The sequence below is a fragment of the Emydura macquarii genome, unplaced genomic scaffold, assembly GCF_026122565.2.
Source record: "Emydura macquarii macquarii isolate MOO-44397 ecotype Brisbane River unplaced genomic scaffold, CSIRO-AGI_Emac_v2 contig_2207, whole genome shotgun sequence".
Taxonomy (NCBI): domain Eukaryota; kingdom Metazoa; phylum Chordata; order Testudines; family Chelidae; genus Emydura; species Emydura macquarii.
In genome coordinates, this window is record NW_027132344.1 from 429218 (window position 1) to 448730 (window position 19513).

At 41.2% G+C, this 19513-nt stretch overlaps 1 protein-coding gene across 2 annotated transcripts in view; it reads left to right on the forward strand.

The window, feature by feature from the left end:
- CYFIP1 (cytoplasmic FMR1 interacting protein 1) overlaps positions 1-19513 on the forward strand; it is a 110549-nt gene continuing 91036 nt past the window's right edge. For both annotated transcript variants that reach the window (XM_067559965.1, XM_067559964.1), the window contains exon 1: positions 1-500. In XM_067559965.1, the coding sequence (XP_067416066.1) occupies positions 229-500 (272 nt within the window). In that variant the 5' untranslated portion in view covers positions 1-228. The remainder of the gene's footprint in view (positions 501-19513) is intronic.

A 19513-nucleotide genomic window follows, 5' to 3' on the forward strand; every position in this document is an offset into this window, starting at 1 on the left:
GGCCGGGAGAGGGTTTGCTGCCTTTCGCCCACATCGGTGGGATAGGCAGAGAGCTCCATTTTCCTCCTCCCCTTTGGGACTGCGGCGGTAGCGAAGCGGCGAGGGATCGTTCCCCCTCCGTGCAGATCCCCGGCACCCGCAGGCAGAAGATAGGAACCGAGCCGCCAGGGCGGGCCGGGCCAGCCGCGGGAGGAGGAGCCTGGCTGGCGGCGGGGAGGCCGGGCTGGGATGGATGCCATCACGCCGCGGGCAGCGGGAGGAGGAGGAGGAGGAGCTGGAGCGGCGCGGCGCGGCGCGGCAGGAAGGGTGTTTCCTTGCGCGGGTGGTTGGTTCCCTGGGCGAGAGAGTGACTCAGGCAGGAAACTGCTCCTCGGCTCGGCACGGCCCGAGGAGGGAGAGAAAAGCCGCCCGGGCAACAATAACCCGCGGGGAGAGAGAGAGAGAGAGAGGGAGAGAGAGAGAGAGAAGCGGCGACCCCCAGAGTCTCCTGCTGCAGGCGGGTGAGAGAAACTTCCCCTGGGCTGGGGCTGGCCCCTGCCTGCCTGCCCGCGCGCGAGGGAGCCCGCTCCTGGCCCGCCGCCGCTCCTACGGTGCTCCTGCTCCTCTTCCTCCTTCCCGCCCAGCCCCGGCGGCTTCCCCCGGCTTCAGCCTGGGCTTGGAACTTCTGGGCCCGGCTCTGGCCGCAGCCGCTCCCCTGCCGCCCAGTCCCACCCCGCCCAGCAGCGCCTCCCCCCAAGCGCTGTAAGCACCTCTGGGCAGGGCCAGGGACTGGCTTGGTTTTGTGTCTGGGTTGTGTGCAGCGCCCAGCACAATGCACGAGCTAAACTAATAACAGTGGGTGGGGTTAGCTTTGACCACTGAGGTGGAAAGTTGGGGGTGGAGAGCATTTCTGTGTGGGATGCGGCGTTGAAGCGCCAGCACCTCTTATTATTTATATTATGGTAGTTTCTAGCGGCCTCTCTCAGAACTGGCCCCTCTTGTATATCCCTGTGCCAAGCCAAGAAAAAAAGATGTCCAATGACTTATCTGCGTGCTAACCTCAACATCACCCGCTGTTGAGGAACTCTTGCCATTCATGCTATTGCCATAAAGGCAAGAAAAAAATGAAGCTGTATGTAAAAAGTATATCACTATGGGTACAATCTGCTTATAAATTAGCATCAGGGACAGTGTTTTGTAAATAATCATTATCTATGTTTACTTTATATTGTTTTATACTGCAGTAGTGCCCAGAGCATTTGGTGCTTTCTAAATCCAGAGGTAGACGGAGCTTCCTGCCACAAAAAATATCCTGAAATTATTTAATGCTTTAATACATACCGTATTGTTATTTATTTATTATATTGTAGTAGTGCCCAAAGGCTCCAATCAAGTGTTTATGTACCGTATAACCACTGTCTTTGCCTATAAGCTATAGTCTGAAGACAGAATATAGGAAAAATAAAAGAATTAAGTACTGTAGATTCTAGGGAAAAAGACAACAAATTTCAGGCCCCTGTCCTGCAGTTGATAGCATGCAGGCCATTACAGGATCAGGGCCTAAATATATATAAAAATACTTTTATTACTTGAAAGCAATTTAGTCTATTTTCACTTGTGTGTGTTTTGTTTTTAACGTTTGTCCCCATATCTAGTGCACATACTAGTTTGTCACTGAAAGGTTGTTAGGGCTGTGCTGCTTGTTCTATATACAAGGTATAATAGAAAATTAGATTAAAAATAAAAAAAGCACCTATGAAGAATTACATGGATTTGCAGATAAAAGGAGGGAAAGGGCAATGTCTGTTTAAATAAAAATATTATTTTGAGCAAGACCTTTGAGGAAGTTGGTTCCTCCCCAATTAAAATAATTCTGCCTCTCTAGTGTAATGAGAATGAGAATATAAACAAATACATCATCCACCAGCTGACGTTGTGGGGACCCTATAGCATTTAATCTATTTGTTCAACATGACTTTCTGAAAATTTAAATGGACTTAAATCTATTGGAAGGTCTTTCTAGTGGTGCAACACGTCTGTCAATAGCTTGTATTTTCTAGTAAGACACATCAGTTTGTGTTGCCTTTGTTTTTAGCTCTGCAGTATTTGCTAATAGGTTTGAAAAGCATTCAGATCCATACATTGCACTTTGTATTGTGGAAGTATGCTACAAGCAGTTCACGTTTTATGACATACAGTGAACCTGTCTTGAGAGACCATCCAGAGGACCAAAAAAAATGGTTGCCTTGTACAAATGGCATTTAAATTTAAGGTCAAACAAATTTTTACTAGAAGCCTTGGAAATAGTTACAGTAATGATATAAGAAAGGAAGTTGACTATTGGAGGTTCTAGTCCTTACTGCCAATCTTGCTGTACGCTATTTGTTTGCCATAATGTATAATTGTAATGAACTATATAATGAAAGTTTATCCATTTATGATTAATATGAGTACTTCTGAAATAGAAATTTGTAATAATACTTTGTTGAAACTTCTTCATGCTTTCTGGACCATATTATTACATATGTTTAAAAACTGTTATGCTCAGGTTGAATAGTTACGATTTATATAGTTCTGTGAACCTGTTTACTCCTTACATCAGCATTCCATCTCATGGACTAGTCCAACTCAAATGTTGTCACTTTTCAAAAACTGTTTTGGCATCTAAACATGGTGTTGCAGCTTGCCTCATCTAAAGAGATTCTTAAAAAAAGTCTTGCCTTGGGTAATTTGTCTATGAAGTTTAGCTGGTCTAAACAGATTGATGTTGATGCAGTTCACAGAGAGTAGGATTTGTTTTTAAAAATGCAAATTTTGTGTTGATCCGATCAAAGTTTTTTTTTTAAGAAGAGAGAATTCTTACATGAATACTGCAAATTAAAGTAAAAAAAAAAAAAACTTTATGCAATGCACAGAATGTAACAGGATTTTTTTTTTTGAAATAGAGATTAAATAAGTTTCTTTAATAGGTGATATGATAGGTCTTGTGGAATCTTCGTTGTAGTCTAAAAATACAAAAATTCTCAAAAATATAAACGCTAAATAAAAATAAATTGAAATGCAATTCAAGATAAGATCAGATGTGTCAACAAAAAAGGACTGACAACTTATAATGACTGTAACTAAGACCTTGATCTTGCAAGCTGTGCAGTTTGGCCCCTGCACTTGTGTCCCTGTTGACTTTATTATGATTCTCCACTATTTACCCTGATAATTGTTTAATGCTTGTGTGAAACTTTCTATTGACCTTATTGAACTATGAGGTTTTTATCTAAATAGTATTTGACATTTCCTGTTAAATTGGGTTAAACTATATTACATAACATTCTTTGAGGTTTTTGTTTTGTTTTCCTGGAATTTCCTGATTTTTGAATGCTTGACTTTGCAACCTTTGAATGCCTTTTGAATGTAGTTATTTGTATACAAGTTCCTAGGTCTTATTAAAGAAAACTGAAAAAAACAAAAGTTCCTTTATGTGGAACCATACTGACCCTGTGCATGGGTCTTCAACAGGGTTTGAACCTAGGAACACGAGATCCATGGCACAAATCTTCACTACATTTTTTATGTGGACCAGCCAATAAAGATCTGTGTGACCTACACATTGCCTTTGGCTTACATTGCTATTTGCAAAACAGCTAGGGAGTCCTGGGAATCAAGAGTCATGGGTTCTGTTCCTCACTCTGGAGGGGAGTAGGGTCTAGTAGTGGTTACAGACAGCACAGCCAAGCACACGAATTTGGCACATTCTTTCAGAAAGAGTGTCTGCCATAATAGAGACAGGATTCTATTTCCATCTCTGACCAGAACTCGTAGTCTCCTCTTGGCTTCTATCCCAGCATGGTGTCCTCTGCAGAGCCATCCTTCGGTAGGGTGAACCAGGGCGACTGCCCGGGCCCTGTGCTTTGTGAGGCCCTGCGCCGGACTGGGCAAGAGGCAGGCGGCTGCTGCCAGGGTCCTGGTTTCCTGCTGTGACCGGCCCAGAGGTGGGCAGCTGCAGCCCGCCTCCCAGCTGGGAGCAGGAACCAGGCGGGAGGCAGGGGCTGCAGCCTGCCTCCCGGCTGCGTGCCGGGACCGGGTGGGAGCTGGGTCGGGGGGGACCACATGGTGTGGTTTGCCCTAGGCCTTACACCCCACTAGGGACAGCTCTGGTCCTCTGTGCCTAAATGGGTGCTGGGGGGAATCCTGCAGCTGGGCCTGTGTCCCTGCCTCCTCTGTAGTTCAGATACGCTGGGGCTTGGGAGCATGCTCAGTGCAGATAATGGGTCTGTGAGCATGAGAGCAGGGTCAGTGCAGATGGACTGTTCAGAGATTTTAGCAGCAAGTCCGTGACAAGCTTTACAGGGCTTGTGCAAATTGTCATTTTCAGAAGCTTATAAATGGCCAATGTCTGGGTGAATTGTCCTAGCAACAGCAAAAGGCACCTCACTGAGTCCAGGACTTGATACTTTTGAAGAACTTGCTCCAGATAGCACAGAAGATAAAAATGTATAGTATACGCCCATTCAGTGGATAACTTTGGGTACCGTTTGCATATCGCCTCTGTTATTTAATTGTAGTCAAAAGTAGCCTCTAAATTTTAAAAGTTTAACAAAATCATTCATTTCTTCAGTACTCATGCTACAGCTTAATTTCTGCATGTTGATAAATTAGATTTCTGCCATCCTCCAATTTTTGTATATCCTGGATTTAACACCTAACCTCACTCAGGCTGAGAAACTTATTTTACAGTGTCTTGTACAATAGGGCACACAGCTTGAAACACTAGTTCTTGCCATGTTTAGGTACAACTAAGTATTGCAATTAATTTTTGATAAATTTGGTAATTTTTGCTCTACTAAATAAAAGTATTTTCCTAACATGAATCTAAAGATTTCCTCAATATCTATGGCTTCTTTATATGCTGCGTTTGCTCTTTTCCACTGATTTTATGTATGTCTCTGTCTGTCTATCTGTATCCGTATCTATATATTTAAAAAATGAGTATACAGAAATAGTTGTAAATAGCAGAAAAGATCATGTCTCCAGATAGCTCAATGTTTTAGGGAAGTCTGAATCTTCTAAACCTCAGCTTACTAGAAAAGTGGGATGTTGGTAACTGTTGATGTCATGCACAGCTAACCAGCATGACTAATGTATGTCATTTCAAAGCAGAAAATGGGCTTGTGATCTCCACCCACACCCCTGACCAGCCAGTGAGTTGTCAGTGGCTCTCCACCTTTCCAGACTACTGTACCCCTTTCACGAGTCTGATTTGTCTTGCGTACCCCCAAGCTTCACTTCACTTAAAAACTACTTGCTTACAAAATCAGACCTAAAAATACAAAAGTGTCACAGCACACATTTACTGAAAAATTGCTTACTTATTCATTTTTACCATATAATTATAAAATAATTGGAATAATAATTGGAATATAAATATTGTACTTACAATTTAGTGTATCGTACATAGAGCATTATAAACAAGTCATTGTCTATATGAAATTTTAGTTTGTACTGACTTTTTGTTAGTGCTTTATGTTTTATGCAGCCTGTTGTAAAATTAGGCAGATATCTAGGTGAGTTGATGTATCCCCTGGAAGACCTCTGCGTACCACAGGGGTACGTGTACCCCTGGTTGAGAACCACTGAGTTAAGTAAAAACTGAAATTATAGCAGTGTGTGCAAAAGGAAAGACAATCCCAGAGAGAATATCTGCAACAAGATCAAGCAGATTAAATTCTTTATAGTTTTGTTTCCTCTTCCCCTGGACATGGTTGGTGGTCCAGCATTTTTGGAGGAGGGTTGTTTCTGCATGGTGAGAGTCCTATCTAAAAGGATACAGTTCACATATCACTCTCTATCATTTATCAAATTGCGTCTGTTGCTTGTATTTTAGGGACACTTGCCCCCTCCCTTCATGATAGGAGAGTATCTTTGGGGGTGAGGTTGCCTGTTCTATTATTCTGTTGTAAATGAGTGGTTTTGGAGGTGGAAAATCTTCTTTTCTCTTCCACATTCCTGAGCTGCAGGGAGCCTAAGTGCAGTTTCCTCTTCCCCACAACTTCTGCAATTGAGTAGCTTCATTCTTCCTGTCCCCTGCTGCCGCCATAAGGGATCCCATTTAGCCTCTTCTCCTATGTTATAGTAGGGTTTGGGCCTGGAACCCTTTCCCCCTTTCCCTGTGACATACTGGCACAGTTGAGATGAACAAAGATGTTCAAGCTGGAGACCCCACAGTATAAGCCTAGGCTGCTGGCAGGGCACAGTCTATTAGAGATCCTCTGTTTTGGAAGTCATTTACTCCAACTGATGTGCCAGATGTGGATTTGTTAATCTTCTGGGCATGCCGTAAAGCCCAGCTTTTCTCTCATCTGCTGTTGAGGAGCAACTGGACTGAGGGTTAGTATGAGTATGTTCATGGTTGGGGCAGTCCTTCTGTATTATTGTGTGTGCATTTTAATCTATGGGACTGACACCCAGGTCATAGGGTGGACATTTATAGATATATTTCTATAAATTCAGATAAATGCAATATCTGTTTGGGGGAGTGAAGGGTTTCCCTCTATAAGAAGATGGTAATGGAAAAATGTTAACTCCCTCTTTTAAGTATTTAAAATGTTAACAATGCATTAATAAAATTATCAGATGCTACTAAGTTGTGAGGAATTTTGAATGAGGACAGGATAATAATATAAAGCAACCTTAAAGAGACGAGTGCCGTAGTTAGCTGGTGACCTGCACCTTTCACTCCTCTTGGTCTCTGAGTGTTCTTCTTCAAATTCTTGAAGATGTCTGTTCCACTGTAGGTGTGCGCGCACCTCGTGCAGAGTTGATGGAGAACGTTTTCCCTCGGGGGTAGCCTTCGGGATGGCTCAAGTGCCCTCTGTCTCCACACGCCACTGTGTGCTGATATGAGAGGGCAGAGCTGCTCCTGCTTGATATCCCTCTGTTCCTTCTTACCTCCAGTGATAGTTGTCAGAGTGATTTCTGACTTGTGACAAGTACTTCCTTCAATCCGTGTGTGTGTGTGTGTATACTGTTACTGTTAAAATTGTAGTTAGTTTAGCTAGTTTTAGTGATAGTTTTTGTTGTAGATCATCTTTGACCATTTTTGTACTGGAGATGAGTATCAAAACGATGCCTCGCTTTTCCAGATTTAAGCACTACCAGGCTTGTGCTAAGCCTATGTTGGTCATTGACCCACATCTAGCCTGCTTAAAGTGTCTAGGAAAATCCCACGTTAATGACAAATGTCACGTGAATGAGTCAAGCCCTGCTCAAAGAAAGACAGAGTTACGAGGCTCAAGTGCTTGCTTATGGAGGCAGCCCTTTGTCTTCCACCAAAGTCAGCACATGGGAAAAGCACCCCAAGCATATCAGCTTCGGTGTGGCATGCCCTACCAGAGGTGTCTGCGGTTTCTCGGTCCCATTTGCTGGTACCAAGGAAAAGACTTAGGTCTTCCTCGCATTCAGTACCACGATCAAGTATATCGGTACTGATGCCTAGTCGAAGAAGAGACTATGAAATGTTGGAGGGGAGATGCTTTCCCTAGAGCACTCACCCCACTATGAACATTCGCTGCCTTCAGAACCTGTGCCAACTCCATCAAGGCCATCCCCTGAAGGACCTTAACGGAGTCATCAGTTGCTGCCGCTTACACCCACCCACCCACCCTGGAGGCTTGTGCAGCCACAAGAGACTTGCTTAGCCTTTTGATACTGGTATTGCCAGCAATACAGGAAGATGTATTGCCGGTATCGATGCCTGTGGTGTCTATCTCACTACATCAAGAGCCTGCAGGACCGTCCTCTCCTTCCGTCCCCCCAGACTGCCACAAAAACTAATCTCCCCTGCAAGATATGGAGCAACCACCTCCTCAGATGCCTGCTGCATCTTCCTCGTCACCAGACGAGGCTGTTGAGCAAGCAAGTGACTCACCACACCAGAGGACCACAGAGCTCATCCAGACCTTTTAAAAAAAGAGTGGCCTCTGTACTTGCCATTAAGGCAGAGGAGGTATGAGAGCACTCACAGGTTGGTGGACATCCTGGTATTGGTGATCCTGGCCAGGGTGGCTCTACCAATTCATGAAGCCGTCATGGAGCCAGTCAAGGCCCTGTGGCAGACCCCCTTCTCCTTGCCATACAGAGAAATGAGCTGAAAAGAGGTCCTTTGTCCCCTTTCTCCTATCTGGGAAGAATTCCCTTCTGTATACCTTCGCTTCAATCCCATTGCTACTCAGGGTTTTGTTCAAGGTCAGACAGGATCAGTGCTCGCCTCATCCTTATAGCAGCATCATAGCCTCATCAGCACTGATACTTGACCTTACTAGCCTTGTCAGTCGAGCCCCCGTTGTCTCTCCCATTAGATTCAGGCGTCATTTCTTAGGGCTACAGTCGGCTAATCCATCCCAGCCTCCGAGCCCTCCCCCGACAGTGTGGATGCTTCTTGGCTGACACCATTTGAGAGATCTTGTTGTAAGGATCTTCAAAAAGTGCTTCTGAATAGCAGAAATCTGCAGCTAGGAGCAGTTACTTGGCTAAGTGGGAGCATTTCTCCATTTGGTCCTGTCAGAAAGGCATATCTCCACAGCGTGCACCCCGGGCCTTGTACTGAACAATCTTCTTTATCTAAAGCTCTATTGGAATGCATCTGACTGTTATTTCAGCCTTTCACATTTCAGGAGATCCCTTTTCAGTAGAGCCCATCGTGACCAGATTTCTAAGCGGTTAGGTTAGGCAGTATCTTCATATGCTAGACCCCATCTCTTCTTGGGATCTGAATTTGGTCCTAGCTACATTGAGGGGTCCACCCTTTGAACCACACTTGCATTTTGCTCTCTGCTGCGCAACTCCATGACAGCAGCATATCTAGTGGCCATAACCTTGGCTAGAAGGGTGGGAGAGTTAAAAGCCCTAGTATCAGAACCTCCCTATACAGTTTTCCATAGGGATAAGGTTTATTTCCATCCTCACCCAAAATTTCTCTCTAAGGTCGTTTCAAATTTTCACCTTAACCAAAAAATCTATTTGCTGACTTTGTTTTCAAAGCCTCAGGCTCATAGAGATGAGGAGAGGCTACATTCACTGAATGTAAGAAGGATTCTCACTTTCTATCTGGGCCATACAAACCTTCAGAGCTTCAACTCAGTTGTTTGTTGCGATTGTGTACAGAGCTAAAGGCAAATCAATATCTATGCAGAAGATTTCATCCCAGATCTCTTTGTGCATTGGTTTATGCTATCGGTTGGCTAATATAACCTCAGCAGCTGGAGTACTGGTGCACTCTACTAGGGCACAGGCAACATTGGTGACTTTCTTGCCACAAGTACCTATCATAGTCGTTTGTAAATCAATGACTTGGTCATCTGTCCACATTTCTGCTTCTCATTCTGCCATTTCCTGTCAATCCAAGGACTACGTCAGTTCGGATGGGTGGTCTTACAATCACTGTTCAGGTAAACTTCCTGTCCACATCCACATTTGTTTGCTTGTGTGTCATCTACAGTAGAATGGACATGTGCAAGCATTTAAAAAAGAACAAATGGTTATCTACCTTTCTGCAACAGTTGTTCTTTCAGATGCATTGCACATGACCATTCCATGACCTGTCTGCCTGCCCCTTTCTGTCGGATTCTATCCAGAATGAAGGAACTAAGGGGGTATCAGCGGTGGCTCTGACTCTTATACCCGCACGCAGTAGCACGTGGTTACAGTGGGTGCTTGAGTTGCCCTGATGGGTACTGCTGAAGGAAAAAAATTCTCCAACAATTGTGCACGAGGCGTGCACACATCTACAGTAGAATGGATGTGTGCAGGACATCTCGAAGAACAGCAGTTATAGAAAGGTAGTAACCTTTCCCCCCCCTCTCAGACCTCAAACTATCAGTTTCTCAAGGTGGAATCATGTAATTCTCCCACTCTCAGACCAGGCCTTGGACTGCAGTCCCCTGGTACTAACCATGATTAACCTTGGCAGGCATGACTTAGGCTCAGTACCTACAGTTCTGTTCCCACCAGGAGATATTACCAGTGGTTAATACATTGACCAGGCAGCCTTTTTAAAGCAAAGAATTATTTATTTAGAACAAAAGAATTTCAGGGAAAACAGATCTTAAAACAATAACATGTCTAGCTTATCAAGTGTCTATCCATTTTCTTCTTGAGGATCTTGTTTAATCTATCCTTCCTGTTGACAGCCCACTGTTGAAAATTGATTCAGATTAAGGCAGTGTGTGTATTTAAAGTGCAGTACCTATTCCTAATATTCCATATGTAGACAAGCTCTGAGAATCTGGTTTCAAGGGTGTCTCTCTGTACAAAGGGTCCATTATGTAGAACAGTACTATTTCCTCTGTACTGAAGCAATGGCTCACAGGAGAAAGGAGAGTAATGAAGTGCTACAATTAGCCTCACCAGGGCTCGGAAAAGCCTGAAACTCCTTGTGCCAGGCTCTCTTCTCGTGTGCGTGAAGCATATCCTAGAAAGGGTTCTCTGGATGTATTGTTTGGGTTTTTTGTTTTTATTTTATTAGGAATAGTTAATTGTTTGTTCAATAAACTGGTAATTTAATTACAGAGACTTGACTGTTGCAAGCATTTATCCTCAAAGAGCAACCCAGAAACATCACAAAGTACCATCATCCTGCACTGATGGGGGCTTGATCTGACAGGGCTTTTTCCATCTCTAACTTTTATGATTCTGTTAAATATGTGCATGTGTGTTTATGCAGATACCATCTGTTGGGTGATTCAATAAAGGGTGGAAATTTAAAATGTGTGAACAGCACATTTTGCTCAATCTGCTCAAAATAGTCGTCTGCCTTCTGCAACAGCAGAAGATTCTCTTCCTGTCTTAATAAATTGTAAACTAGATGATGTGCTTTTGTGAAGTCTTCATGAGCCAAAACCTTTTACAGTGACTTTAGGAAGGATCTACTTATCTGGGGTGCTCAGATATATCATCTTGTCCCTGACATGGCATTGATACTAAAAAAATTAAAAAGACTCAACACATTAGTTATTAAAAGGATGCTATCAACTTAAAACTTCATTTTTCTGATTTTTTTTTTAACCTACTGTTGCTGAATATGGTACTTAAAATAACTATATTAGAAAGAGACTAGCAAAAATTTTTGTGCTTGGATTTGTATATTTGGCAGCACCTTTGAAAGTTTCTCTATGTAGTCAGTTTCCCGTATTTGTATGGTTCTTCCACACAGCAACAGTGAGAGAGAGACATTTTAAAGAAATAGGAAAATGCATTTATTAAAACAACAAATATTGTTCAAGGAACAATTGTAGGGGGCACGTGTAAGACTTGGAACTACAATTATCTCATCTTGTGATTGACTAGGTTTGCTGGTGTCGCTTCAATTAAACTACCAAGGACTTCATAGTCAAATCAAAGAAAGTGAAATTGATAATCGTGCAGGGTACCAGAAATATTGTGGAAAGCATTAGGAAATGTTGCATTGAATACATTCTAATTAAGTTCTCCCATATCAAGGGGGGAAAATTCTATTTGATTGAATTGAATATCTTTCTAGGACCAATTGCAGTATCACCACACTGAATATTCTTGAGAATAAAAATAACATTAAAATGATGCTGTCAGTTTTTAGTGAAAACATTGCTTTTTCCCTCCAGTTTACAAATCCAGTACTGCAGCATTATGACACATGTTCAGGAATTGAATGTCACTAAGTATTGATGTATCCAAGTTAAGTGACATGCAAAAATTAAACTGCATAAATGGTACACAGTGAGGCCTCAATCCTTCAGAGAAATCAGTCTGACTACTCAGAGTACATACAGTTAAGCATGTGTGACACTTTCCAGGCTCTAGTCCTAAATATTTAATAACCTAAGACACAATGGTTATGACACCATGAAAATATTTCTTCAAAATATTTTTGTCTTGACAACGATTCTTCAAACAGTTTTCCATTATTGACAGTGGTGTTCCCTGCTATAAACCTACAATTGATCTGTGATCTTCCTGTAATCTTTTCACCGTTTTAGATACACTGTCTAAAAGGGTAGTAAGGGGTTTTAGCTAGACTCTTGACACATTAAATAATAACAGGGTAAGTATGATGAACTCAGTTTTTTTAAAAGAAAATGTTATGTAAAATGCAACCAAACTGCAGTGATGTTATGCAGCTTTATCGAGCACTTACGCATATCAGACATTTATCACATGTAGAGCCACTGACTAGGAATGTTTTGAGACTATACCGTTTTTGGGGTTTTTTTGGATATAAGTAAAAGGACCAAAGATACTACTTTCTCATTAGCTTTCTGTGCTAAGGGCCTCGCTATGCTACTGATATAATGCTGGCTGTGTTGCTTCTTTAGTGGAGTCCATGTTTTAACATATTCTTCCATATACGCTAGCCTTAAAAATACACAGTAGAACCTCAGTTACGAACACCTCATAGGAGGTTGTTCGTTACTCTAAAATGTTCGTAACTCTGAAAAAACATTATGGTAGTTCTTTCAAAAGTTTACAACTGAATATTGACTTAATATAACTTTGAAACTTCACTATGCAGAAGAAAAAAGCTGCATTTAACTATCTTGATTTAAATTAAACAAGCACAGAAACAGTTTCCTTACCTTGTCAAATCTCTTTTTAAACTTTATTTTTTTAGTGGTTTAAGTTTCATACAGTACTCTACTGTATTGGTGTTTTTTTGTCTCTGCTGCTGCCTGGTTGTGTACTTCCGGTTCTAAATGAGGTGTCTCGTTGACCAGTCAGTTCGTAACTCCGAGGTTTTGCTGCATGGCTAAGAAACATTGTAATAATCTAACAATGCTGTTCTCTAACATATTATTAGAAGCATTTTATCCATCTACACTAATAATTTTTAAAAAAGTGTTAGAAGTTAGCTTGTCCTAACTATGGCTGACAACAGTGCTAGCAGCCTACAGTTATACCTGTTCTGATGAGCCCTACGCACTACGAGCATGTTGATGTTAACTCCCCCAATTGGAGAATTTGCCAAACTGCCCCTGGGAATTTTAATTACTTTGCTACTGGGCTAGTGCATGGCATAATTCCACAGTTTTAAATTAATGCTGACTGACTTCCTACACTGGAGAGAAAAATGCAGCAGGTTGATTGTAAAAACATGGTATCGGTAAAGAAGTCTTAATTTTAAATATTTTTTTTATTTTAAAATAGAAAACTAAATTATTCTCCCTCTTTCCCCCCAATTAAAAAGTCGTTTGAGTGGAATACTGGAATCTGAACTCTGAAAAGATTGAGTGGGTTCAAAGAAATCATATGCATGTGACTGAGGAAGGGTAAGCCCCGTCGCTACAGCTTGGCTTCCAGAAACACAGCTCCCTTTGTGGTGGCAGTTGTGTTTTTTGTTTCAAGATTTTACAGAGTAGCATTGACATTCCTCCATGACTGAGATTGATTCCATTGTGTGTGTCTGAGGCTCATAGCTAAACTGACATCTTACTTTTCTGATTTCAAGAAAAGGGCTGGTATGGGGGCTAGATGGCTGACTATGCTTGAATTGGTGCAGTAGCTATTTTAAATTCTTTTTTAATTCTTGGAGACCTGGTTTCATATTCTGAGATGGATCACAAAGGAAAATTAATGTTAGTTATCTCTTTGTCTTCTTTGGTGCCCCTGACGAACCACTGCAATACTTGGCATGTCTGCGGTAAACTGCCCTTGGTGTTAAAATGGGAGAGAAAGTAAAGGCCAGAACCAAGTTTGTTTGATACAGCTAAATGGATGCTTAGCCATAAGTTGCCTCTTTCTAGTTTAGTTGTTCCCATATGTTACTGAGAGCCCTTTCACCTTGCTCCCAATGTTGGCTTATGTCATATTCTGACACATATTTCATCTTTTTCCTTTTTTCCTATTTTCTCCCAGTTGCCTCACCTTTTCTCTCTGCTTGGTTCTCTTAATCTCCTTTTCTCTTTCTTCCTTTCTCCTCCCACAACTGTCCTCACAACTTGCTGGGGCTGTTTCTTCCCTAATTATTCTGTTTGGGATTGTTCCTCTTTCTGCTTGCTGTGCTCCCAGCCTGTTGCCATAGACAGTTCCACGACTGATGCTGTATAGCACCACTTAGGAGTGCTGCAGGGAACATAAGGGTGAATCACGATCAATAACTTCTCAAGAGAGAACAGACAAAAGCATGACCCTGTACAGGTGGTCTGGTACACCTGATGGGTTTGCTCTCCCATAGGTTGGGAACCCTTGCTTGTAGCTAATGCAGTACAGAAACTGCTGTACAATTGTTCTTAGGACAGCTTTGACTACAAAGTATTATAAATGGTAATCCTCACAATAGCACTTTCTGGTAGAAAAGCATTGCTATTCCCATTTTATATATAGGGAAACTGAGGCACAGAAGTAATGATTTGTCCAGGGTTGCAGTGGGGAGTTAGTGTGAGACTGGGTTTAGAGTTCTGGAGCCCTTGATTCAAGTCCCAATGACAATAATGACACCTCTGTTTTGGATGTAGCATTTTTAATAGTCATTTTTCTTTTTCCTTTTTAAAAATATTATAACCTGGCTTTCAGAAAACTAATGTTAGTGTTTCTCTTTTCGGGAGGACTTTGTTGTCTTTCTGTGAAAATTTCTAAACTTGGTAGCAAGGGAACTATTGTAGCAAGGAATACTGGAAGTTCTCTGAATAATGTAGAATTATTTGTATGAGAATTGGCTTCTGACCATAGTGACTCTGGAGACAGCTGCTGATTTAAGGGCAAGTTGCGTCATTTTAAAACAGCTGAGAATTTCACTGTTCCTGTGATTTATATTTTGGCACATGAAGTTATTTAAGGAATGTACATTTTACACCCTCGGCTGACGCAAAATAAAACGTAATCTTTATCCTTTTACATTTTCCGCAGTGTACATCTGTGGTGCATACATTCATTTTTAATAGCTAAATAGAAATTTTAATTTTTTTACACAATTTATAATCACAACTCTTAAAAAAAAAAAAAAAAAAAAAAAAGACATCTTATTCTCTGCCTACCTGAAAGTGCTTCCAACGCTAACACATTTACATTTCTTATAGAAATTTTCATCCTGAAGGCTCCCAGAGTATTTTTTTAGCGCTTGCTCCTCCTTCACTGAAGTGCAGCAATCTTTGGGGTGGAAACAGCTGTTCAGCAGCTCACCACAGTTCTGGATAGGAAGTGAAATAGGCAGCTGGAGCTACCAGGGGAATTCTAGACAGAATTGTAGCTATATAAGTTGGAATTGGGCCAGGACACCAGTGCCTAAAGCCATGACTGTTGCAACAAGTGTCGATTGCCTCTTCAGAGCACAAGTGGTCAGTTACGTAAATTTGCCCCCCATCGAAATGATATCAGTTCTAGCAGCACAAACAACGAGCGTTGTGTAGCACTTAAATTTGTTAGTCTTTAAATTTCAGCAGGCATAAGCTTTCGTGGGCTTCAGGAAGTGGGCTGAAGCCCACAAAAGCTTATGTAAATTTGTTAGTCTTTAAAGTGCTACAGAACTCTCGTCGTTTTTTCTGCAGTATACAGACTAACACGACTACCCCAAAGGAACTCTAGCAGCACAGTGGCCCTTACTATCATGCCCGATTGTTGGTTCAGTACTGACGGGGGAGGAAAAAGCTGTACTGAATTGCTAACACTCCTTCTGGCTCACTTAAGTGGTCCTTTAGTCTCCCAGCAAAATAAGTGACACTGCCTTGCCCTTAGAGCCTAAGGCAGTATGGCTGCTCTGTAGAGTGTTGAAAATAATAAAAAATGTCAACAGATATGTGTGGTTAGTCTGGTACAGATTTTTCCGTCTAAATCGGAGTTTAAAAACAAATGGGAGTTTTATTGGTGTCGTTAACCACATTGTGTGTTGCACTACTGAAAACACAAGAGGATATGTGGTTTTACCCACAATGTATAGAAAGCTGATTGGCGGCAAGGTTAGCAGATCTGTGAGGCATTTTTTATTAAATAAATAAAAAATCTAGTGTGGTTGAGCATGCAACACTTGATTTTGCATTTAATTCTGGAGCTGTCACTTCCCCCAGTATTTTCCACACGCTGTTCACTCTCCCCTCAGATTTGTACCTGCTTGTTAGAGCGTTTACCCAAGTTTCTTCCGTGTTAGGTCATTCTGCTCCAACCAGCAGCCAGTGAGGGTGAACAGAGCAGTCCCTCCCTAGCTTGATATCATGTTAATCATTTCCATCATGTGACAGTTCTTTTGGCTGTTGCTATGCTACCAGGCTGGTATAATCAGTGTTAGGTTTTGTTTTATTTTGTCTTTTTTTGTTTTGACCTATGATTGTAAACTTATCTTTTAAAAAGGCTTGACTGCATATCAGATTGTCTGCATAAAGGCCCTGTCAGCTGCTGTTTGCTCTTTAGTTATTTTTTTTAACATTAATCAGCTAAACTGGTGAATGATGTGAAAGCATTTTTTCCTTGCTGCTTCAATTTATGCAAATCTGTTGCTCAGAAACAAAGAAGGGCTCAAATCACAAAAAGAACACATCAGAATATTCCTCTCTCAATAAAACCTTTTGTCATCCAAGGCACAGAGAGGGAATTGCATCTGTAGGATTTGGCCTACAATGTCTGAACAACCAGAAAGCTATTTTACTATTTTTTGAAGCACTTTGCATACAATGAATGAGAGAGATTTAAAAAAAAAATTAAATCATATTCTCTTTCCTCTAAACCGATAGATACACAAGCTGCTTGTTCACATTAAACTGGCTTCATTAAATTGAAATAGAACTATAGTACCTTTTTTCAGTGTGAAAAATCGAGAGAAATCCTGCTGCCTATTAATTTCATTTGGTGACCCCCTACTTCTTGTGTTACGAGAAGGAGTAAATAACACTTCCTTATTTACTTTTTCCACACCAGTCATGAGTCTATAGACCTCTATCATGTCCCCCTTTAGTCATCTCTTTTCCAAGCTGAAAAGTCCCAGTTTTATTAATCTCTCCTCAGATGGAAGCTTTTCCATACCGCAGTCATTTTAGTTGCCGTTTTCTGTACCTTTTCCAATTCCAATATATCCTTTTTGAGATGGGGTGACCAGATCTGCATGCAGTATTCAAGATCTGGGCATACCATGGATTTATGAAGAGGAAATATGATATTTTATGTCTTATTAATCTATCCCTTTCCTAATGATTCCCAACATTCTGTTAGCTTTTTTGACTGCCGCTGCACATTGAGTGGATGTTTTCAGAGAACTATCCATAATGACTCCAAGATCTCTCTCTTGAGTGGTAACAGCCAACTTAAACCCCATCATTTTATATGTATAGTTGGGATTATGTTTTCCAATGTGCATTACTTTGCATTTATCAACATTGAATTTCATCTGCCATTTTGTTGCTCAGTCATCCAGTTTTGTGAGATCTCTTTGTAACTCTTCGCAGTCTGCTTTGGACTTAACTATCTTGAGTAGTTTTGTATCATCTGCAAATTTTGCCACCTCACTGTTTACCTCTTTTTCCAGATAATTTATGAATATGTTGAACAGCACTGGTCCCAGTACAAACCCCGGTGGACACCACTATTTACCTATCTCCATTCTGAAAACTGACCATTTATTCCTACTCTTTGTTTCCTATCTTTTAACCAGTAACTGATCCCGGAGAGGACCTTCCCTCTTATCCCATGAAAGCTTACTTTGCTTAAAAGCCTTTGGTGAGGGACCTGGTCAAAGACTTTCTGAAAATCTAAGTATACTACATCCATTGGATCACCCTTGTCCACCTGTTGGTTCAGCCCCTCAAAGAATTCTAGTAGATTGGTGAGGCATGATTTCCCTTTACAAAAACCACGTTGACTCTTCCCCAACAAATCCATATTCACCTACTTGTCTGATAATTGTGTTCTTTACTATAGTTTCAACCAATTTGTCTGGTACTGAAATTAGGCTTACTGGTCTGTAATTGTCAGGATCGCCTCTGGGGCCTTTTTGAAAAATTGGCGTCACATTAGCTATCCTCCAGTCATCTGGTACAGAAGTTGATTTAAATGATAGGTCACATACCATAGTTAATAGTTCTGCAATTTCATATTTGAGTTCCTTCAGAGCTCTTGGGTGGATACCATCTGGTCCTGGGGATTTATTACTGTTTAATTTATTAATTTGTTCCAAAACCTCCTCTAATGACATCTCAATCTGGGACAGTTCCTCAGATTTGTCACCTGAAAACAATGGCTGAGGTTTGGGAATTTCCCTCACAAAAGAAGAAGTTTGAAACTGTTGTGTTGGCATTAAAGCAAAATTTATTCTCTCCAATAAACTGGAATGTCTCTGCTACCTTGACTGAGCCTACTCCTAATGGCAAAATTCCCATTGACTTCAATAAGAACAGGACTAGGCCTTTGGCCTGTAGATCCCAGAATTTAGAAAGGGTTTAAATCTGCTTAAATATATACCTAATGATGAGGAGTAAACATCTCCTCCTCTCTGATTAAGAGCTGTATGAAGGATATTGCCTTTTCCCTCAGTCTCATCAGCAATTTTTGGTGTGTGTGTGTGTGTGTGTGTGTACATATTCTACTGCGGAACTTGGTGAGCTTTGCTATTAGTGTTTTTAAAAAGCCTTGTGGATTTACATTTGAACTAATCGGATGTCATGTAATTATAGTTTTGGTATCTGCATTCAGTCTGAGGTTATTCTGTTTCAGGTGAGATTGAGACACTTTTCCTCAATGTCAGAAGAGGGGAGAACTAACCCTGAAGATTTTTCACAACCATGAGGGTTAAATTTTTTTTATATACTTTAAAATAAAAGCTTAAATTCTTGAGTGCAAGATGATAGCTTGTGAGAGCTGTGTACCTCTCCCCTGCTCTTTCCAGTTTGAGCCTTGCAAACATGGTAGTACAAGAAAAGTTATTTTCGTCATTAGTCAAGGCTGGAAACTATTTTGAAATACATCTTTATATTTTGGACAGTAGATACTGCATTAGCTATGCAAAGGGGGAAGATAGTCCAGTGCCTAGGGTGCAAGTCTGGGGCTCTGGAGACCAGGTTCAGTTCCCTGATCTGGCACAGACTTCCTGTGTGACCTTGGGCAAGTCACTTAGAAGGTGGTTAATATTCACTGTTGCACCATTTTGCTCCAGTCTTTTTTGTGAAATGGACTCTTCTTCAATCATTTTTCCTAACAAAGAACAGTAACTACCATAGTAGATTTTTGCTTTAGGGCTGAATCTTACTGTCTGTTTGTACCTCTACAGGAACGGTCACCTGACATTCTTAGTCCAGTAGATGATCCTGAACCAACTGAAGCTTAAGTAGGGTGTACCTATTTGTACACCTCCATGGAACAATTCCACTTTCTTTCTTTCTGTATTTTCTTGATATGCTATCTCTTTTCCAGAGCTTATCACCTCTTTGCTTGTTCTGCTGGCCCCAGATTTTTAAAGATTAAGGCCAGAAGATGCAATTATATTCATCTACTCTGACCTCCTGTATGACAAAGACCATAGAATTTCATCCAGTGATTGCGGCAGTGGAGGGATTTAGTCTTCTCTGCTACGTAAATGAAGATTATCAAATCCAAT